Source organism: Callithrix jacchus, chromosome 2 (genome assembly GCF_049354715.1).
Source record: "Callithrix jacchus isolate 240 chromosome 2, calJac240_pri, whole genome shotgun sequence".
In the NCBI taxonomy this organism is placed as follows: domain Eukaryota; kingdom Metazoa; phylum Chordata; class Mammalia; order Primates; family Cebidae; genus Callithrix; species Callithrix jacchus.
The window spans coordinates 85,730,279-85,753,981 of record NC_133503.1 but is presented as its reverse complement, the minus strand read 5'-3'; the positions used below and the strand labels follow the sequence as shown (position 1 = coordinate 85,753,981).

The 23,703-nt window shown below is 33.6% G+C and overlaps 1 protein-coding gene across 17 annotated transcripts in view; it reads left to right on the top strand.

Moving 5' to 3' along the window:
- Positions 1-23,004, top strand: part of CSNK1G3 (casein kinase 1 gamma 3) — a 103,672-nt gene extending 80,668 nt beyond the window's left edge. For 4 of the 17 annotated variants that reach the window (XM_078364990.1, XM_078364989.1, XM_002744651.6 and 1 more), the window contains 4 exons: positions 1,147-1,242; positions 11,146-11,252; positions 11,753-11,776; positions 20,593-23,004. In XM_078364990.1, the coding sequence (XP_078221116.1) occupies positions 1,147-1,242; positions 11,146-11,252; positions 11,753-11,776; positions 20,593-20,647 (282 nt within the window). In that variant the 3' untranslated portion in view covers positions 20,648-23,004. The remainder of the gene's footprint in view (positions 1-1,146; positions 1,243-11,145; positions 11,253-11,752; positions 11,777-20,592) is intronic. The other 13 variants (XM_078364993.1, XM_078364992.1, XM_008991609.5 and 10 more) reach the window with 5 other exon arrangements.
- The last annotated feature ends 699 nt before the right edge of the window (positions 23,005-23,703 follow it).

The window sequence follows — 23,703 nt, the reverse complement described above, 5'->3', positions numbered from 1 at the left end:
TACTCCAATGTGCTTGGCACTTTGTGGCAAGATTTTCATGACTTTGTTTGAAAAAGAAAGAAAAGAGTACTGAAGGCTTTAGAATATATTTAACCGTGGTAAGGAGCTAGGTAGTATTATTATTGGAAGAGCATTAGGTTCTGAATTGGAGTTCCTAGTATACTTCTTGCTGGCTCTGTGACTATATGGAAGTGCTTAATGTCTCACTGTCTTCATCAGTAAAAGGGGGTGATAATATCTACCTCAAAATGCAATAACATATAAAGCAGCTAATGCAGAACCAAACATGTAATAAAGCTTAAATAATATATTCTTCTTTCTACTTTTTATTAGTGTTGTCTACATTTTTCTGAAACAGAAATTGACCCCTATTAAGAAATTACTCTTAATTGTACTGATAGATTATAATGTTTGTTGTTACCATGCAGATTTGCCAAGGGATCTAAAAACATCAAGGATTTTCAGCTTATTTCATAAAAATGGGTTTCTTAACTTGCATCAGATAAAAAGAGATCAAGGAAGCAAAGAGATTCATATGTGTAGGATTATCACTTAGAAAAAAATTGTTTTGTCTTATTCTCATAGTATTCTGTATAGTGCTTCTCCCTTTTCATATAACTTTTCTATTTTCTCATATTATCTTCACAGTCAGAAATAGGGGACTAAGCAAGAGAGAAAATATTTCTAGAATCTCAAGTACAGTTATTTAAAGGCTGTCATTTGTACCTTCTAAAAGTAACTCCTCATCAGAAAACCAGTGATGACCTCTACTGTATGAAAATGTAGTGGGTGGCCTTTTAGTGTGCCCATGATTTATTTGGAGTTCTTTCTTGATCATGGCATTTTTACCTTTCTGGTTCTTTGTTAGTTGATTTATAAAGATAGAGTCTGTGAATTCTCAAGGATTTTTACTTCTAAAATTTTATGGTTCTATTATATTTTTATTGTTGATCATTACACAATTTGGCAACTTAACTAAAATCACTCCACTTTCTTTATACAAAGATAACTGCACCATGATTCAGAACAGCAAGGGTATTTTAAATTTCCTTTTATACGTTTGTTTTATATATTATGAGGATAAGATGTTTAACATATTGGGTTTTTCTTCTTCCATGCATGCCATATGCATTAAATAAATGGCAGTCGGCAGACCACAGGGCAACTTGGGACTCCCAGCAGGCAAATCCCCACCATTTGAGAGCTCACCTTGCAGCAGACAGACATGGTGGCTCGGTACAGGTATTTTCTGATTTTTGCATGAGTGATTATTACCCAGATTTATACAACTAACCCTTTTTTTTTTTTTTTGGAACTCATGGCATGGTTTCATATCTTAATGGAAAATTTGTTGCTGAACTACTCTCTCCATAATTCTATTCCTTTGTTATTTACCAAAAAAAAAAACAAAAAAAAACAAAAAAAAACCAAAATTAATATGGTCCAGAAAGACCAGGAATACCAAGATTTTTCCTTTGTTCATTTTTGCAAGTATATGCAACAATATTTAAGTCATAGAGCAGATTAGAAAAACAAATGGTAATATACTTGAAATAGGTATTAAACTTGATTCCCAATAATCTCAATCTTTTTTAATGCTTTAACTAATAGAACATTTTTGTATTTTTTTCCATTCATTGACTTTGCCTCCTTCAAACTTAATCAGTTAAATATCGTTTTTCATCCTTAATACTCAGAATGAACTTTCTGATTAATTGTTCAAATAAACATGACCCTAATTTTTATCATAGTATATTTTGTTTGTACTTAATAGAAAATATCAGATGGAGGAAATTTTAAGGACAAGTGTTTATTAAATACTCCCCTCAATTAATTGTGTGACTTTTTACATAAATTTTAAGCAGTTCCTTATTTATAATTTGTTTCTGTTCCCCTTTTATATACTCATAGAGACAGCTACTGTATATACTCTGCCATCTACCTGTAAATTTTAATGATTTATGTATATTGTAGAAACAGGGAAAAATTGCTTGAGGCTTGTATTGTGTTTTAAAATGGTGGTTTCAGATAATCTAAAAGCCGGCTTAAAGTAGGTGAGATAACAAATGTTACCGCACTACATTTCAGTGTAGAATTTTTTTTACATTTTCGTTTTGTTCTTTACATATTTTCACTTGAATTATTTGCCATTTTATCAAATTTGCATTTTTCTTAGTGTTTTAATCAACTGATTCTGTACTCTGGATTCTGTTTTTTCTTGATTTGAATTTTAAAAATTAAATCATAATTAATTTTTTTTAATCATGATTTTTCTCACCATTAAATTTTAGAGGTAATTTAAATTATATAATCAATTACTTTTGTAGAATTTTGTAGTTTATAGAATTTTCAGTAATGTGTGGTAGACTTATTTGAGTAGATCTGTAAGAGCCTAGGGTGAAGGACTTAGAGGCAAGGGTACCTAAATTGTAAAAATTTTTGTGACCTAATCCATACAGTTAGAAAAGCTGAATGAGCAAATTATATTTTATTTGCATAACACAAACTATATTTTGTATGTATCTGTATATATTTACATGTTTTTAAGTGTGTGTGTATGTGTTATACCAGGTGTTTTCCTCAGTGCAACAATTAAGGCACTATTATAAAATTTTCCTACCATTTCTGTACCATTACCAGATTTATTTTCTTAGCCCTTCTTACTCTTACATGATTCCCCAACATTGCCTCATGGGATTTCTGTGGACTGTCAAAGGGTTAATGAATTTCATTATTCACTCATTATTTCATTACTTCATATTTATTGTTTTGCTCACATGTTTTCACAGAGATATCTAAACTTTTGCTCATGTCTCATTTCTCTCTAAGACTTTTCAGCCCACTGAGACTATATCTGACTTCATCCTAATATTCAATAAGTGATCAATAGGTTTTGAGTAATATGTCATATAAATACATATGTAAAACAAAAAGTAGTATTTCCATTGGCCTCATGTATTTTACAATATTAACTGACACATGATATGATGGACATTAACAGCCTAAGTAGGATCATGCCTGAATCCTTCCCACTCTAAAATAAAGAATGAATTCATTTATAATTTATGTCGTAAACACTGTCAAAGTTATTGAAAATTTATAATGTAACACTTGTATAATTGGACTAATGAAATTATAAATTAAAACATAATAAGAGCAAAGAAAAGCACCTAAAATTTGAACTGATAATTGTTATAATTGAGTACTATTTGATTCTGAATGAAGGCAGATAGGGAAACAATGTGTTCTATTAATATTATTCTCATTGTCTGATAAAGGGAGGAAATAAAGAGAAAAAAACTTTTTATAATATAAAAGTATGAGATGAATTTGCCTTGGGCTTATTTGCGCAATGGTTGTTAAATCAACTGTTGAACAAACTTTCAAGCATTGGCTTTGCAGGAGATGCAAAGACTTTATATGGCAATTAAAAAATTATTCTAAATAAACATACTAAGAGTTTATCATTACATAGTTTTTTAGGAAAGACATTTTCATAATTAATAGGTAGCTGTCTAGTATTAAAGTGTGATACAGATTTAGGATATCCAGAAACGGAATCAACAGTGAGTTAAATGAGCCTTGACGAAACCATGGCTTTCACTCCTCATCTGTCAGTGCAGTCTTTTCCATGAAACTGATCATTGCTCTCAGTGCAGCACTGAAAATCATTTCAAGCTGTTTGGAATTGACATGTAAGATGAAACCTTTTCCCATTTTGACCTATAGAAAGATCCTCAGATACTTGTTATTTCAGATGTGCTTTAAGTAGAAATGATTAGCAGAGTCTAAATTTGAACTCCCTGCTTTTCCGAATTATTATATAGCAGACTAGACATAGTGTTACCAGGTTGATGATGTTGCAAGTTAGCCCAAGCTCTGCAATCAGATTTGAGTGCACATTTTGTGCCGAGATTATTTATTAGTAAATGTGGATATTAAGAAAACCTCTACCTTATGGTTTTGTTAAAATTAAAAAAAGTGTTTAGCATAGAGATTAAGGCTTAATAAGTGTTAGGTAAGTATAATCTATTGTTTTTGCGAATTAAGAAACTTGAGTAGTGTTTTTATTGATCTATGGGAAGTGAATTATTAAAGGTACAGTCAAAAGAAAGCATTGGGGGCCGGGCGCGGTGGCTCAAGCCTGTAACCCCAGCACTTTGGGAGGCCGAGGTGGGTGGATCACGAGGTCAAGAGATCGAGACCATTCTGGTCAACACGGTGAAACCCTGTCTCTTCTAAAAATACAAAAAATTAGCTGGGCATGGTGGTGCGTGCCTGTAATTCCAGCTACTCAGGAGGCTGAGGCAGGAGAATTGCCTGAACCCAGGAGGCGGTGGTTGCGGTGAGCCGAGATGGCGCCATTGCATTCCAGCCTGGGTGAAAAGAGCGAAACTCCGTCTCAAAAAAAAAAAAAAAAAAGAAAGTATTGATAAATGGGATTTTTCTAATTTTTTTCTTTAGTTAAACATATTAAATCACTGCCTAAAAAGATACAGCTATACATTCGATAAACTTTTTCCTTTCAAGAGACTAAGAATAATATTCAAATATCTCAAAACTTTATTTTGTATTGTTTTTAGCCTGTGTTCTGGAGAACTCCTAGGGGAATCAAGTGTGTCCCTCTCAGTTCCCTCTTAGAATCATTGGTGATAATAAATATGGCCGAAAAACTCAGACCTACCATATTCAGTTTCTTGGCCATTCATTATTTAGCAAATATCTAAGTGTTGTGTGCTAGGCTCTTGTAGGTTTTTTCGAGTGAAAAGAAGCATATAAAGACATGGTGCCTGTGTCCATGAAGAAGTCAGTGGAGAAGGCTGATGAGCAGTCAGGGTGATAAGTAGAGATAGCACAGAGTACTAGAAGAATTGATAGAAAAAGCACATAACCTGGATGAGTCAGAGTTTTCTGGGAAAAGTGACATCTAAACTGAGACCTAAAGAACCAGTGGGAGCTAATCAACTGAAGAAGATAGAAGGGGTCAAGATAGAAGTATATCAGGCAGAAAAGATAGAATATAAGGTTATGGGGTGAGAGACATATTAAGGAAGCTGATTTAGTCAAGCTGGTATGTGTTGAGAAATGAAACTGAGAAAGTAGGCAGAAGGTAAATCACAAAGGATCTAACGGGTCTTGTTATTAAACTTGGCTTTATTCTGAGGATACTGGGTAACTACAGGGGAATTAGGAGAACAACTTTGATTAGTATTTTCTAAAGATTGCTTTTGCTGGAGACTAGGTTGAAAGGAGACAAGTATAAATGAGGAATACAGCTCTCAAAAGTCTGTAGTTGGGGAAAAACGTTGGGTAGTAGGGATACAAGAAATAAAAGGCCTTGAAAAGAATTAGAAGGTGGAATTTAGTTGGGTGTGGGGCTGAGGGAAAAGGAAAAGTTTAGTTTTTACATCTTTTTGATATGTTTCTACCTGGCAAATCAAGATCTCCAAAAGTAGATTTTAAAATATACCATGGACAACAGATAGTAGTGATCTCTAATTCCATTTTAGCTGTGCTTTTCACTGTAGCACAAATCCATTGAGCTCAGTGCCAGCTGAAAATTTGATCCCATATAGAGGCAACTGTAAGCAAAAGGAAGAAGACAAATATTAAGGACACTACTGAAAAACAATTTTACATGTAAAATGTATTTATACATGTACTATGTATACCCCCGATTGTTTGGAAATCTTTTATAGTTGTGCAGTATTTGGTTTGAATTTGAGGAATAATGTGACTCTGAGCATTTGGAAGAAAAACGGGCAGAATTGCAAATGGTGCAGATATGTTGTACAACCAGGCATTGTTGAGGAAAACGAAAGAATAACATTCATTGTTGTAATAAGCAACCTGATCTTTTAGCTGATGAAGCATCCGAACAAATAAATACAGGTGGTGATAACAGAAAAGGATTAGACAAATATATCTGGAGATGATAATAAAACATATGTGTTAAAGTCAAGAGTAATAGTAGATACCATTACTTCAGTTACATTAATTGTGAATACTGACCGTTCTAAAATATTACTAATTTCAGTCTATCAAATATTTGAAAATGCAGTTATTAACAAGGAACAAAATGTAGTGACTATTACAATCACATCTTTCTATTCATACTTTTCTGGGGTACTGAAATCCGCAAAAGAGAGATCGTGGGAATATAGTTATATGCCTTTATTACTTAATTTTTAGTTCATTTTCTTTAATCTAGTTTTGGAAGTTTCTATTATCATTGGGGTACATTAGTATTATGAATTTACTTTTTTTTTTACAATAACATTTACATTAACATCTCCAAAGACTGGGATGATCAAGGAAAATAATGATCCTAAGTGAAAGTTAATTGAAAATCCATTTTGGGTTATCTTTGTGGACAAAGCTGGTGAGCTGGTATTCCAAAAGATGACCCTAAAGCATGTCACTGTCTGTGCTCTAGGGTCATCTTTTGGAATACCAAGAATATCAAAATATCAATTATACCTTTAGTCTTTAGGATATGTAAAGAAGTTGGTTTTATATGTATATATAAAACCATATATATATATTTGTATATATATATATAAATATAACTATTAATATTTAATAGTTACAAGACTGACTTCCAAATAATTTCCTGAACCTGTGCCATATATATATACATATATATATATGATTTGGAAGTCACTCTTTTAACTATTAATATATCTCAGTGTGCTTTCTTATAGATACCTTTTAAAAAAGCTGAATACATGAATAAAATATATGATGTTTTAGTATTTATAATAGAGTGGATAGATGAAAATTTGGCTAATTAATATATTTGGTTAATATGTTATATCAAGGCTTTACTTGGTAATTTTGCTTACAAGATATCAGATAGAAATTAGGAAGATAGGCAGGGTGCAGTGGCTCACGCCTATAATCCTAGCACTTTGGGAGGCTGAGGCGGGTGATCACTTGAGGCCAGGAGTTTGAGACAAGCCTGGCAACGTGATGAAGCCCTATCTCTACTAAAAATACAAAAATTAGCCAGGTGTGGTCGTGCATACCTGTAATCCCAGCTATTTGGGAGGCTGAAGCAGGAGGCGGAAGTTGCAGTGAGCCGAGATCAAGCCACTGCACTTCGGCCTGGGTGACAGAATGAGACTCCCATCTCATAACAACAACAACAAAAAAGAAATTAGGAAGACAGTAGTATAACTAATTTGTATGAATTCATTATATTTGGAAAGTACATTAATTGGCTTTTAAAATTCATTGACAATAAAAATACTTTATGTTATGTCTATACTCTAAAGTCTGAAAGAATAAGATCTTTTGGAATTGGATTTGTCAGGCGTATGTTAAGTGAACTGTTATTATGTCTCACACTTGCTTGTGGGTTATTTCTCCAACATCCCTCTTAAATCCTGACAGTAAAACTGCAGTCTAGTTGCCTTTTTTTTTTAACTTCTTAAAATGAGAATTGTAGTGTTTCTTATAAAATTGGGAATGTCAGAGGGAATTTTTTTTTTAAGAAGGCAAACAATCCTGTATAATGCCTGAATTATTTTTTGAAATGTCAAACCTTAGAATATCTATCATTTTTATATACTTCCAAAAAACCAGCCTGATGAACACTAATATTTCAGAGACTAATATTCTAGTTCAAGTTATGATTCTAGAAGTGTCACCTAAGTGGAACTATTCATTAGAATTTGGCTTATAAGAATAATTTGTGTGTATTTGATTGATTTAGGCCTCCAGGAATATAATGATATATTATTTAGAGTATTATATCTTCATTTCTTCTTTGTAAAATCCTTTTGCAAAAAGACACAAATTTTAAATGAAAATAGTTTTAATGCCATGATAACACTCTCAAGTCACTGGTGTTAAATAGGCCAATTTTATGAAGGTCAACAGCAGTATCCTGTCTTAACTCTGCTAACATAGTGTTTCTATTCTGACTTTGGGATACTGGTCTCTACTCAGAGGATCAGGGAATCTGGGAAACCATGGAAAAATTACATAAAAGAAAAATGTTACTTCCTTCTGGTCTGGATCTGGTCAACCAGGTAAAATGGGATTTGAAACATTTCAATAAAATAAAATTTGCCAAAGTCAGGTATTAAAAAGTCTTCCTCCGTGAACTGAAGTAAATCAGATTATATAATTACAGTGTATATATGGTCACTGCTGCTGGAAAATATGTAGTTAATGTTGCTAGAATTTAGAATACCTGGGTTTTTAAAAATTTTCAATTATCCTACTTAAAATAAGGGAAGACATGCTAGAGGAGCTGCCTGTAAGTTGAGGTGGCATCCCTCCAGTTGTCTAGGGCCATTGAACAAAAGGGAGAATAAGAAACGTTGAATAGTATGTTGAGGAAAGAGCACTGGAATGTTTTCAGTGAACTGTTTGATTATGTACTGTATACAGGCTCTGGATGGAGGTAGTAGAGAATATGTGAGATAAGAATACTGCTTTCTCTCTCCTATCCAGTTTAGTGCAGAGGCTCTGACATTTTCAAAATTAAGAATAAAGAACCAAATTATGTTCAATAATTAGAACAAATAATTATTTTTGAATGTTTTCAGAGAGAGAGAAAGAGAAAAAAATTACAGCTCAATAGAATGACAGAAAGGGGAAGCAAGTGCCCCAAAAAAGGAGAGGCATGCTTAGATATAAGAGTATTCTTTTCTTTAGATTGCCTTTGAAGATAATCAAGGCAGTTTTGTATGTTTTCAGCTGTAGGCACAAATGTAGTGTTCATTTCTAAGTACTTATTTCTTATAGGATGTAGGAAACTGAACTTCCGTAATTCCTAAATTAACTCAAGTATATTGGTTGATTGGTACTTTCCTTGGAGTTGGAGAGGGTCCTGTTCCTCTACACTAAAGTATCAGGTCTACAAGGTATTCCTTTGGTATACCAAATACTACAACAGTGCCTAGCATGTGTAGACTAAAGCAAGAACTTAATTAAATTTTAGAAATATAAGGTACTGTAAATACTACTTTTAAGTCTAATAGTCAGTTGTCAACTCTGTTGCCCATGTCAGAGTTGCTAACCTTTTATTTCATTTAAGAGGTATTGGGTAGGAGGGGCATCAAAGAGAATTCCTAGATTTTTGAGCCTGGAAGTCTGAGAAGATGGTAGGGCTTTAACTGAAATGGGAGCTATGGGAAGAGCTATACATTTCAGAGGGAGGAAGATAAATTTACCGTCAGAAATGCAGGGTTTGAGGTACCAAACTTGGTTTAGCAAAGTGAATATATGGGTGATTGGTTAGGCTCAGGGAACCCTTTATCTAGAGGTGATAGTTGAAGCCATGATTATAGATGAAACCTAGTGATGAATGGCCACCATTTAGAGCTCTTCCCATACGCCAGGCACTGTGCTTTATATATTGACATTTAGGTATTGATATTATCACACCCTCATATCAACCTTGTTAATTATATGCTACTGTTCATTGTACTTGAGAACTTTAGCAAGGTAAGATATTTTTCCCAGAGTCTCATAGCTGGTGTAGCAGAGCTAGGTTTTGAGTCTAGACCCATCTTACTCTAGAATGTTCAGCTAATGCCAAGTGATTTGATGTACAAGAAAATGAGGCACTGAGCAAAGTATACTGAATATATTTTCTCGGAATCATTGGTAACCTTTAAGATAACTCTTAATTAGAATTATGTAGAGATAGAGAACTGATTGCAAGGGGTAAAGGAATAAACAACTGGAAAATTTTATAAATCCGGAAGTGGTAAGTTATATATTTTTTTTCCAAAAAGTTTAGTGATAAGAGAAAAGGAAGAAATAGAACAATAAGGTAAATTTGCAGAAACAGGGTAATTTGGGAGAATTTGGGAATTTCATTATGATTTTTATCTTGTTTCAGGATTTCATTCATGCATACATGCATTCATTTATTTCCACAAATATTTATTGAGTGCCTGTTCTGTGCCAGGCATAGCAGGAAACAGTACAAGGTCTCTGTTGTCCTGGAGCTTAATTTTAATAGAGGTAGGGATGGATGTCAAGAAACACAACAAATAAGGAAATAAAAACATGAACACTGGTAAATACTGTACAAATAATTTAAAACAGGGTATAACATAAAAGACTGAGTCAGCATGAAAATTTGTATGTGATAGAAAAGGCCTGCTCAGAGAATCTGAAAGATGAGAAGTGAGCTAATAAGTAGGAAGAGAATTCTAGGCAGTGACAACAGATAATGCCAAGGGCTTTAAATGGGAAGAATCTTGACATATTGGATGGAGGCTAGTGAGCTATGGAGAAGGTGTTATGAGATCAGAGAGGTAGACAGGCATCACATCATGTGGGACTTTGTCAATTTGTATAAGGAGTATAGATTTTTTACTCTAAATGAAACAGGAAGCCAACCATTGGAGAGTTTTAAGCAGGGAGCTGTATGTGATGTGATTTGCATCTTAAAATGAGCAGCGTGATTGCTGTGTGAATGATACATTTGAGTGAGGGACAAAGCAGAAGACTAGATAATAGGTTTTTGCTCTTATTCACATAAGAGATCATAGTGCCTTGGACTGGAGTCCTGGTAGTAATAGAGATGGTGAGAATTGATTAGATATGGGATATATTTGGAGGAGGATTTAACAGGATCTGTGATTGATGGATTAGATGTGGGGTTTAAGTTAAAGAGGAATCACAGTGACCCCTGCATTTGGACAACTGGGTGAATGAATGGTGTTGTCTCTATTTAAATGGGCAGTTTGAAAGGAGACCTGAGCATAATTGCAGATTGAAGTGAGGGATCCACTCGAAGGAGTAATATTGAAGTTTTTCTATATTCAAGGAAAGTAATTAATGATATAGCAAAGTGCCAAAGGACATAGCCACATAAGAGGAAACTGAGACATACTTGTAGGAGTTAGCCTTAAAAACCAGAGTGAAGGAGACAGAAGACAGAGATTTCAATAAGGAAAGGAAGTAAGTTGAAAAGCACATATTAGATGACCTTCATCTTTAAATAAAATGCTAGACCTATTACTATATTTAGTTGCTACCTATTGTTTTGTGTTCCTCACATTAACTTTCTAATTGAACATACTTTAACCTTAATTATGTTTATTCTTGTATAACCTATTTAGTGTGTATGTATATTTATGGGTATTTATGTGTACTATATGTTTTTTTTTTAAACAGGTTGTAAGTTCTACAAATGGAGAGTTAAACACAGATGATCCCACTGCAGGACGTTCAAATGCACCCATCACAGCCCCTACTGAAGTAGAAGTGATGGATGAAACCAAGTATGTGTTTGTTTTATTTGTTTTAGTAACATTTTCTTTTTAAATTATGCATGTTTGAGATTTATAGTTACATAAAATTATTTCAGGAATTTTTTTTCAGGGAATAGGTGCATGCAAAACAAGTGGTATGTTTATTTAAATCACTGTAGTAAGTTTAAAATAGTGCTGTTTCAGTAAACATTTTAATAATACAAAATATTTAAGAACTGTGCTCAAATTCTTATTTAGAATTAACAGCATATTTTTAGCTTTTGAGTTTTAAGAGTGTTGATGCCTGAAAGTTATTGATATGTGCTATCTTTTTTCTGTAAGTGTTAAGAATACATATTAATTTTATAAAATGCATGTTTTAATATATTGCATTTGTTTTTTAAAGCATAAATTATAACAATATTGCTTGGAAAAAATTAAGCATGAAAAACAATGTGATAATTTCAATGTGGGCTGTTTCTGATTCTCTCTCTTTTTTTCCCTTGTATTTTTTTTTTGTGTGTGTATAGCTGCCAGAAAGTGTTGAACATGTGGTGAGTCTCAAGTCTAGGCAGGCAGAAATAGCTCCATTGACTGTAATTTCAAAGATTTAGCATCATTTTGTGTCTTTTGAAAACAAAACTCTCAACATAGCAATTATAATTGGTAAAAGTTATTCAAAAGTATTTGATATCATTAAGATAGCTCTGAAAAGCAAGAAATAATTGTTTGAGGAGCTCTTTTGCCTGCTGCAACTTTTTTTACTTCAAGTGACATAGATTCGGGGCCACTTTTTAATTGCATAGATGATACACCAACCCTGCTTGTGCTTGTGCGTTTGTTCCTAATAGTTTTTATTTGCTATTTAAATAGAAAGATAGATTTTTGCATTAAGCTTTCTTTTTTCTGTTTGCAATTGTTAAATACATATAGCAGATCTCATTCTCCACAGTAGTATCACTAAAACAATATTTCATTTACTAACCAATTACTGCCCTTGAACATAATATTGATAAATTTTATGATAACCTTTTAATGAGAAAGTCATTTTAAAAATCCGCATGATATTATGAAAAGTAATATTCTTATTAATAGAATAATTTTGGATTTAAGTTATTTCCTGACATTTGCCTTTAGTTGTAATACTGTGCTTAAAATGCTTCTCTCAGTTTCAGAAAAAATTTTGAGTCAGACTGGGACTGAGTAAAAGGAAGTTGCTTAGATTAGTAAATGTTGAAATATTTTACTCATATCTAAAGTCGCTGTATATAACTTTCAAAGTAATGCCCATTTGCTGGCTGCAAAATTAGGAAACTTGTGGATTTTTTTCTTAAAGAGCAGTGATTAAGAATTCATTTTTATCACTTTTGACTATAGAATTTATTGACAGTGTGACAAAGACTAGTGTATTTTAGGATATAACTAGTTGTATACTTGTGTATTTTTATGAACTGCAGAAATAAATCCCTGAAAGTATAGTCTTATTTGCATGATTTTAAATCAAAGACAAAAACAACAACTTATGTTTGTGAATTTTAGGTACAATCCTAAGACAGGAACGTAGGGTGGTGGTGTGGCAGATTCTACTGCACACATCTTTTGCAGTTAAACATAGGTTGAAGAATCCTGTTTCTGTCACATATTTATTACCTTCCAGAAAGCTTGTTTCTTTTTCTGTAAAATGAAGCTAATAATATCTACTTCATTGATTGAGAAAATTAAATGTGATAAAGTGCTGGTATTTTGTCTGACACACAGCAGGTACTCAATAGCTATTATCACCCCTATTTATTTCTTCTCTTCCAGCTGCCAATGACATTTCTCATCTCTCTTCTTGCCAGGCTTGTGCCTCTTTTATCAGTGTCCCATATTTTTACTTCCATACCCACACTTTTCACTGAAACTAGCTTTTCTTCATTTACATCCTCCTGGAGGCTTGCTTTTAATCAAATCCATTACTTTTATCTATTTATTCATTCAGCAATTATACTGCTGAGGTTTCTGAAATACCTGATACTGTCCTTGTTCTTAAGTAGATTACAAGCCAGCAGGAAGATTATAGTTGTACTAGTATATGTCAGTATATGATTAATACTATGAAAAGGGTATTGAAAAAATGATTACGGTTTTTAAAGATAAAGATTATTTCCTGACCTGGATGATCAGAGAGTTGGCGCTGAAGAATGGCATAGTAATTTATTTAGTTGGGATGAGTGTGGGTGTGTGTTTGGGTCTCTATCTGTGGGCATTGGAAGATGTGAAAGAAGGAAGTGGTGGGAAGGCTATTCCTGTAGGAAGGGTTCTCCATTGCCTGTCACATCATGTCCATATTTCTTCGCATGGCACCAAGGTCTCTAGTACCTGTCATAGTCTGGCCCCTGTCTATCTTTACAGCTCTGTTTTCCTTTCTGAACTTTATATAGCATTGATTCCTTAAATATGCCTTTGCTATGTTATCCTCTTTATGTACCTCCCACTTCTTGAAACTTACTGAATTTCTGGAAAACAAGGATTTTTTTCATCCTCAGATACCTAGTGGCTATGTTCCTTAATACATTATTACTAAATAATTAAACAATGTGGTATACCCATACAGTGGACTGCCATTTGACAATATAAAGAAATAAAATTGAAAACATTGTGCTAAATGAAAGAAGCCAAACACAAAAGGCCACATGTAATGTGATTCCATTTAAATGAAATGTTCAGAATAGGCAAATATATAGGCACCAAAAGATTAGTGATTGCTCAGGGCAAGAAGAGGAGGATGGGATTTCTTTATGGAGTGATGGAAATGTTCTGAAATTAGATAGTGGTGATAGCTGCTCAGTCTGAATACTAAAAGCCATTGAATGATATACTTTCAAAGGATAAATTTTATAACACGCGAATTATATCTTAATAAATGGTTGTTTTAAAAAAAGGATAGCAACTCATGATAGCAGTGAAGCCTTACTTCAGATGGGTTAGGTAGGTTACAGAAATTCTCAGAATTTTCCTGTCTCTTTGCTTGTTAAACATTCTGTTTAAACACACAAGATTTTTTCTTTTCTTTAATTAGGTTTATGCTAACATTTCTACAGGTTTATTATTGTATTTCTCATATCCTCTTAATCTTTGACTAAAAATTTGAGCATGATTTTTTTTTCTTTTTTAAGAGATGGGAATCTTGCTATGTTGCCAAGGCTGGCCTTGAACCCTTGGGCTCAAGTGATTCTTCTGCCTCAGCCTCCCCAGTAGGTGGGACTATAGGTGCAAACCACTGTACCCAGCAACTTTTCTAAATTGCATCTTATACTTGTCTTCTCTCTGCCACCATTTGACACATAACTAGGGACCTGCTTAGAATTCTCTTTGAGAATTTGTTTCATTATCTTCTTACCTATAATTGTCAGAGATCCCTCTCACCCCACGCCATTAAATAGAATGTATATAATGCACATTTTAGCATTTGATTTCCAAATAATGGAAAATACTCTATTCTCCCATAGGTAGAATGATGGAAAAGCTAATTACCTTTATTAATAATGAGGTTTTGTTTTTCTTGTTTACTGTAGTTGAGAATTTTAAGACAAGTGATACAAATGATAGCACCCTTATCATTTTTTTCCAGGAATTTGGGAGAACAAAATAATTTAGTTTGATTATTTACTTTTTAAGTAGTATGAAACCATCTTTTATTGTTTCTTTCTCTTCCTTTTCTTCTTGCAACATTTACTGAACAGATTATCATGTGTTTGGTAATATGATTATTAAGGTATGTCAAAGTTTGTATACCATTAGGTCAGATGGAAAGTATACCAACAACTTTTATACAGTGGTTCTCAACCTTGGTTTTCCATTATAGTCACCTAGGGAGTTTTAAAACTCCCTAGGTGACTATAATTCTTAGGCTGTACTTTCAAGATTTCTGATTTTACCAGTTGGTCTATGGTGGGACATGCTTATCATAAAAAGCTTCCAAAGTGACTCTAGGAGCAGCCAGGGTTAAGGACCATTCTAATAAAAAGTATTATGCTGTTAGCACTATAGGAGAGGGATAAATGTTACTGGAGTTCAGAAAATGGAGTATGTCCTTCTAGTTGGGAAGATCAGAGAAGTCCTCATGGGTAAGGATGCATTTACACTAGTTTTCAAAGATGAGTATGATTTGGCAAGGGAAATGGGTGGAAGTCAAGAGAGAAGAGGTTAGAGCAAGGACAGAATTGATCAAGTTCAAGAAGTAACTTATGCAGGCAGAGAATATATAAACACATTAATGGAAACCGAGATAGGCTAATAATATCCCAATCTCAAAGGGCCTTGGTAGCCAGTAAACAAATTTGGACATTATCTGTCTCAGCAGAAGAAAGGAAGCCAAGAAGCATCATGTAGTTTTTAAGCCAAGAAACAATATGATCAGGTTGGTCCTTAGGAATATTAATTTAGCAGCAGTTATGAGGCTTATGTCACTTCCTGGTGTTCATCAGATTGCAGAAAATGGTTTAAAAATATGAATTAAGTTTTCCTATGAAACTAGATGGAGAATTTGTATTTTGGGTTAGTAGTGTCTAATAAACAAACTGTTGCTTAAAAAATGTTTTAAGATGACAGTCTCAGAACATTTGTTTAGTTTCTATAATACTAAGTGTTCAAGGCTTTGATAATCTCTAGAACTATAAAGATGAGTGAAGAATAATATGTTTCCTGGAGATCAGTTCAGTGAGAAAGAGAGAGGTATAAAAATCATAATACAAAGTGACAGAACCTGTATAACTGTTTTTTGGAAGAGAGCATGTAGATTTTAAGTGGAAAGAAGAACATGTGCAAAGATAAAGAGGTAAGAAATCCCACATGGTATGTTCTGGGAAGGGCAAGGAGATTTTTGCTTTTTCTTACTTTTCCCTCCCTTCCATCCGTAGTATAGGCTACCTGGGAAGGAAGCCTCATGGAGGATGAGACTAAGAGGAGAGTGGAAATAGGTTGGGAACCAAATTCCGAAGAGCTGTGTGAACTTAATGCTTTAGTCAATGGAGAATCATTGATGAGATTTCAGATGAAAAGGACATGGCCATATTTATGATGGGGGCAATTTGGATGGAAAGAGGAGAGACTTAGACTGGGAAGTCCTTTAAAAGGTGCTTAGCAATGGTGGAGGAAAGTTGAAAAGTTCTGAACTAAGCCAGCATGAGAAGATGGGGAAATTTTGAAAGTCATTTCAGACTTAAGGGATTAATTGAAAGTCATTTCAGACTTAAGTGGATAGAGAGGAAGGAATTCTAGATGAAGTTGGGCCTGAAGGCTTTTAGTTGGATTAATTTTGTGGGTGATCTTATTCTCTGATCTAAACTTTACTTGCTTAACTAAATGGTTCCTCATTTTTTTTTTTAATCAAGAGATCCAGAGATATGAAATTACACTTCAGGTTTAAACCTTAAGTGGAATATTCTTTGTCAAAGAATTAAAGATTAGATTCCATAAAAGATACTTCTATACAGGAGAAGCTAGGTTCTGGAATCCTATGTGGGTAGGTCTAGGAGGTACCAACAGTCTCTCAACCAAAGGATGTGCAATGAGTCATCTTAGAAGGGATAAATAAGAACGTCATGTCCAGATAATCAGGAAACATCCTTCCATTTCTGGGTGGATCTGAAAGAAGGAAGTATATGACATATATCCAGGAAAATAAGGCAAATTAGATGGAGAAAATGGCAGTGAACAAAGGAGAAATGGTGGTGTGGTGTCAATAGCAAAAGCCTTTGTGTGTTTTTGTTTGTTTTGTGTGTTTTGTTATTCTAATCTGTTATGATTGCCTGTTTGTTGCCTAACTGTACTGATTGTTTCTAAAGTTCATCGTAAGTAGGACTTAACATTTATTCCCAACGAATTTTAGAGTAGGATATAGCTTCACATTTTGAGAGGCTGAGATGGGAGGATTGCTTGAGCTTAGGAGTTTGGGACCAGTCTGTGCAACATAGTGAGATCTAGTCTCTACTAAAAATAAAATTAAAAAATTTCCAATTGAGCACCTGTAGTCCCAGCTACTCAGGAGGCTGAGGTGAGAGGACCGTTATTAAACAAGTACAAACTTCGTACCAGTTTGTTGGGCTATAACTGTGAGCAGTCCTTTATGAAGCTTAAATTAGAGTGCAAAGACAAATAACAAATAAAATAATTTTAAAGTAAGAGTAAGTTATTACAGGAAAATAAAACAGTATTGTGACTGAGTGGCTACATGGTAGTAGCACTATTTCAGATTGAGTGCTGGGGACAGGAAGCAATTGAGATGAGACCTGATTTCTTAATCACTAAGACTATAAATTAGTTATTTTGGTAATTGTTTTTATGTTAAGAAATAAGCCATAAGGTTAAAACATCAATTTATTTTTTCTGTAAGTATGTTAGATTTTGAGAGCATCTCTCTTGTCTGTGTTACTTGGATGCATTTGTATCACATAAAGCAACGCTGTCCTCTGGTGGTAGTGACTTTAATAGCATGCCAGCTTTACTTTTGCAAATCTGTTTTAAGGATGTGTTTATTTAGTGGGATTTAATTCTGAAAAATTGATGTCCTTTTTAGATTGTGTTTGAATTTAAGGGCCATTAGAATTTATTTGAAAATCTTATTTAGTCTCAAATAAATGCTTGGCATAGTTCAGTAAAATGCTGTTGAAGGAAAGATTACTTAAGTGTAAAGAACTCAACTCTCAGAACTCTCAAATACTGAAAATACAAACTAAGCAAAGTAAATTGCTAATACAAGTGTAGAAAATCTGAGACTCAGTCTTGTTCATTGAAATGTGTATTACATTAAATCACTCATTTCAAAGGGCTAATGTAACTTTAGAAAATTTTCGAAAGAATATATTTTGAAATTTGAAAAGACAGTATCTAACAATAGTGAGCATTATTAAAGCAACTTTATATCAAACAGTTAATAATTTCCATTGAAATATGGCCATATTCTTAGTATTTGGTCTGTCGCTTCTAAATACCTATTTTTATGTTTTGCTTTCTGCCATATGGATATTTTTCTGCTCTTTTCTACATCTTAAAGGTTTATTTGGAGTAAAGGATTTTATCATTTAGAAAGTGATTGAGATTTGAGAAATATTAGGTAGCTGACAGTTAAAAATAAATTTGACTTATGTTTTAAAGTCCAGAGCAAAGCTGTTAAAATCTGTGGTCTTGTTTCACTGCAGCAGCTCTTCTCTAGGCTCTTGACTGGGTAACTCATTTCAGTTCTTTCTGCTAGTCACCTCCATAGGGGTAAAGTTTACAAACATCCATCATTACATATATTTCTAGTTGAATTTTTATCAGCTGATCCACAGTTTTAAATTATTTACATTCCATGGTCTAGTCAGTGTATACTTTTTGGTTCACTTAAAAAATGCAGTTGTGTAATTTGGTTTTTAGTACCCTCATAGCAGTTTCATAATTATGGCAGAAATCAGTAATAAATGATACAAAATTATTTTTGACTAAAGATAATGTGGGTAGAGAGATTATGTAATTTAACTGGACAGTGTAGATTCTGTTTACATTTATTTCACAGAAGTATATAAAACATTATAAAACATCTAGTAGTTATTTCATTTTCTGTAATCTTTTGCTGGGTGGGACACTTGAAGCTATTCTTTTTTATTTTGAGATGGAGTCTTGCTCTGTCACACAGAATGGAGTGAAATGGCTTGATCTCAGTTCACTGCAACCTCCGTCTCCAGGTTAAAGTGATTCTCCTGCTTCAGCCTCCTGAGTAGCTGGGATTATAGGTGCCTACCACCAGCCCAGCTAATTTTTAGTAAAGACAGTGTTTCACCGTGTTGATCAGGCTAGTCTCAAACTCCTGACCTCGTGATCCAGCCACCTCAGCCTCCCAAAGTGCTGGGATTATAGGCATGAGCCACTGTGCCTGGCCAAAGCTATTCTTTAATGAATACAGATTGCTAAGAATTATAGAAACATCGTTATAAGGTCATATTACACACAGTCTTTGAATTGACAGCTCTTGGTAATAGAATCACCATGTATATAAGTATACTTTGCTTTTATTACAAAATATGATTTACAGACATACCCACACACCCACACAGGAGTTAAATGGAAAATCCAGGGATACTCAACCCTGCTTGCCTGTGCCAAAAGTAAACTCAACCTTAGGAAGGGGTGGACTGTTTAAAAGTTAAAAGAAAAGGTGTCTGACTGTATGTGTCTGTCATGTTGTATATTCTGCTATACTGACTCATATCTGGAGGGAAAATGCCATAGCTTCATACCTTTATTTGAAGGATTGTGAGACTTTAAAGATATGTGTGCATTTAATTTTTTTCCTTTTTCTTTTTTTTTTTTTTTTGATGGGAGCAGATCAGTGATTCTCAGTTTCCAGTTTATACTAGCATTGTCTTGCTCTGTCACACAGACTGGGGTGCAGTGGCAAAATCATAGATCAAACATTCCTCCTGCCTCAGCCTCTCAAGGAGCTGGGACAACAGGCGGGTGCCACCAGGCCCGGTGTGTGTGTGTGTGTGTGTGTGTGTGTATTTAGAGATATTTATGTATATGTATATATATATATATATATTTAGAGAGCGAAAGAGTTAGAGATAGGGTTTTGCTGTATTGCCCAAGCTGGTCTTGAATTCTTCAACTTCTGAGGTCAGGCAGTCCTTCTGCTTTGGCCTCCCAATGTGCTGGAATTACAGGTGTGAGCCAGTGTGTCCAGCCAAGATTCATTTTTCACCTAGGAATAAAAGTCAGGATTACAGTGTTTTGTAGTTTTGAATTGCAAAACAGAATCACCTCAATTGTGCTACTTTAAATATTAAGCATAATTTTACCTTAACTAAACTTTCAATAAGCTTGACTTTCTTTAATCCTAAGGAATTAAAAATTGCCCATCTTGACTTTCTATATACTGTATTTTCTGTCTTCCACTTTATAAATATGATGGAAAGTGTCATTGACTATATTGGAGTGTCTTTTTATTTTTGAAGTCTAAACTGATTCTTGGTGGGAATAAACTCCCCAATGTTAGGATCATTTTTACCTTTCTAATAATGGCTTCAACAATCATATATAAATATCAGGGAGAAAGGGAAATAATGTACAGGACGAACTTTTCAGTTGGTATTACTACAAAACCTTTTGAATTTAATGGCTCCTTTTTATGTTGCATAGAATGTCTTGCTATTCTTAAAAGGCATGTGTATGAAACATAATAGTAATAATTCTGCCACATTTTCACTAATACATATGCTTCATTGGTGTAATCACTGTTTATCTTGCACTAGCCTGTTGCTTTTTATGACCATTTAAGTTAGTGTAATAAAGTCAACTCTGTGACATTTTAGTGCTTTTAAAATAAAAAGAGTGTTTCCCTCATCTGCAGGTGCTGCTGTTTTTTCAAACGAAGGAAAAGGAAAACTATACAGCGCCACAAATGACTCTGGACACAGACAGATCCTGGGGAGTTACTTACACGTTCATCTGCTGTCTTGTGATTAAAATCATCTCTGTAGTGACCACATATATTTTCAAGGACTCACTCTTAGAAACAAAAATGTCATACTTTCATACTTCATTTTGTGGTTGTCTTACATTCATTTTTTTTCTAATTTAACTTTTATGGAAGCTTTAAAGTTTTGTCAAAACATGAGTGCTTTGCCCATCAAATGAATGGAATGGACAATGAGGTGGTATTGAGGAATACAGTTCCATAGAACATTTTTCAGAAGTTCTTCTGTTATAGAAAGCAGTACAGTATCTTAAATGTCAACCAGTTTATACCGAATCTGGTTTTTTACAACTTCTGTAAGAGCATAATCAAAAAGGAATATTTTTTTTCTCAGCGGATAATACAACAGAGAAAAGAAAGTTGCCCAAATATTTAAAAGAAATTATTCCTTGAGAAGTTCATATTTTGTGACATCTGCATTGATTTCAGTATTACTGATGGTACTGTTATTCATAAGTCATATTAACATTCTCTCTGTGAAATCATGGTACAGTCACTGCCCAGAGGTACTGAGGAAAAAGCAATATGGGTTCAGCAGATGGTAGTGGTAAAATGAATCTTAAGTAGTGCAGTAAATATGTGCTCTGCTTTTGTTGCACCACTATGTGAAGTACTGTGTTGCAGAAGTGGCAAAAGCGCTTATTTTTTAAAATGCAAAATATTTGTATAATGTAACTTTATGCTTCCAAATAATAATGTATGTTAGACAGCAAGAAATGAATACTTTAAGAAGTGATATATGTTGGAGTTATAAAGAAATACACTAAGGAGAAGTAGTAAATGTGAACCTTTTTGCAAGGTATATGGTGGAAGCCTAAAGAAATCTCACTGAAACCTACTGCTGAATGATTACATTCTCCCGTAAGCAGAAAACTTTGGATGTGCCATGCATTGGTGTCTGTGTAATTATTTTGCTCTTTGATAAAAAAACAAAAGGACCCCCAGCAATAAAAAGTGGGTCACTCTATGCCCTCTGTGCACATTAGTCTCTTATATTCAACTTTGCTGATTCTCTGGAATTTTCCTACTCTTTAGCTTAATTTTGATGGTTGAAAAATATTTTGGAAAGGATGGGTCAGGTGCTTTGCCTCCATAGTCTTTTGAAGTGCCTGCATATAAACAAACAAAAAAATTCTGTTAAAAAGGAAGCCCACTTCACTTTTCAAGTCTGCTTTGTTTTAAGCCATAAAGACACACATGTACTTTTGTCACATTTTACTAGCCAGAATTTTCAAGAAGGATTAAAACAAAAATACTGGCTAGAAAGATAATTATTTTGAACAAATCTCATGTTCATCTTTCATTTATAAAATTGTTACTTATTCCTTTCATGCAGTCTCTTCGTTGTCTTTAAGTGTATGCCTCCAGGCATGCTTATTTATTTTTATTGTCTCAAGGTAACATTTAAGATGTATATTAAAGTAAATATATCTACTTTTTTTATTTCATTATTGCATTTACAGGGATTTAATCGTACTTTGTAATTTATTTTTCTTATTAGCCAAAAGTTTAATGCATTGCTTTTGGTGAATTAGGCACCCACATGAACATCCCAAATCAGGACATTGTTTATCATTGTTGCTATGAATCCTATGAATGATCTTTTTTGATTTTAAAGACATACACTTAACCTAGAAAACATTTGCTGTATAATTTGGTCAACAGTTTCCATTCTGCCTATCTGTATACTGTCATGATGTCTTAAACTGCAGGAGTTACATACTGAGTTTTTATTTTATTTGCTTTGAGCAAGGAAGATGGATGTTTTGGCCATTATAATGTGAAACCACTTCTTTCTTTACAGTATTTGACCAAATTTGTGTGTCTGATATTTGTAAATACATGCGATATCTGTATTTCTTATCATAAGCCTATTTAGTTTTATTCTCAGTAGGGTTTTTTGGATTGTACAGTGTTTATATGATCTGAACTCCTTATACATAAGAAGGTGTGTATATTAATCCAATTATGGACTTAAAATATTTTAAAACTATAAATACCCTTATTTGCTGCAAAGACCAGTGTGTAGACATTTGCTTTTTAGCAATATTTTTAAGTGCTCCATTTTAATGCCAAGGAATAAGTCTTTTGGCAACACAAACTGGTCAATAATAGGTAATGCAGGTATGTTCAGGTTAAGCCAACAATGTTTGCATTTTTATGCTTATTTTCTGTCAACACTAATGAAGTCAACATTGCCTGAATGTCTGAATAATGAAACACATCCCTGTTTAAAAGTATGTAACTGAAAAAGAAATAAAAAAAATAAACGTAGTTTTTTTTAAACTTGCTCTTTCCCATTTCCTGTAATGATGGGTAAGATAATACCACTCCTTAATTATAGATAGGAATTTAAAAAATTTGGTTTATTTAGTCTGTTATATGTGAGAAGCAGAGTTAAAGGAATATGCTTTTGTTATTTTGGTTATGTTTTGTTTTGCTTTCTTGAAATCCAGTGGTAAAGAGCACACGCTAGGTAAAGGATAAAAGCTTTCTTTAATATTAAAAAAAAATTATACTCCTCTGTTTACTAGAGCAGTAATTAAAGATGTCTTCCGATAAATTAAGGAAAATAGAATCATTTTTCCTTTTTGAAAATGGAATCATACTATTATATTCACAGAAATTAACCAATATTAATCTAGTTTTAAGTGAATGACTTTAAAATTAGTGCAGATGGAGAGCACGTATTTGTAACAGTATCTCATCGTTTATCATTGTTCTAGGTACTTTAAGGGATTTTACAAAATGGCATTAATGGTGCACTACTTACTGAGGGATGCTACAGGTAAGATAAGACAAAGAAGCCAACACTCGGCCTATGAAAAGTGTGTCCATTAAGCAGCAGAGACCTTCAGAATTAGGAGAACAATCTGGAGATGATACAAAACTGTTAAAGGCTTTATTTAGAAAAATTCGACTAAAGATTAAGATTCCAATCTGAATGAATGTATAGTTGCATTAGTCAGAACTCTTTGAAGTTCT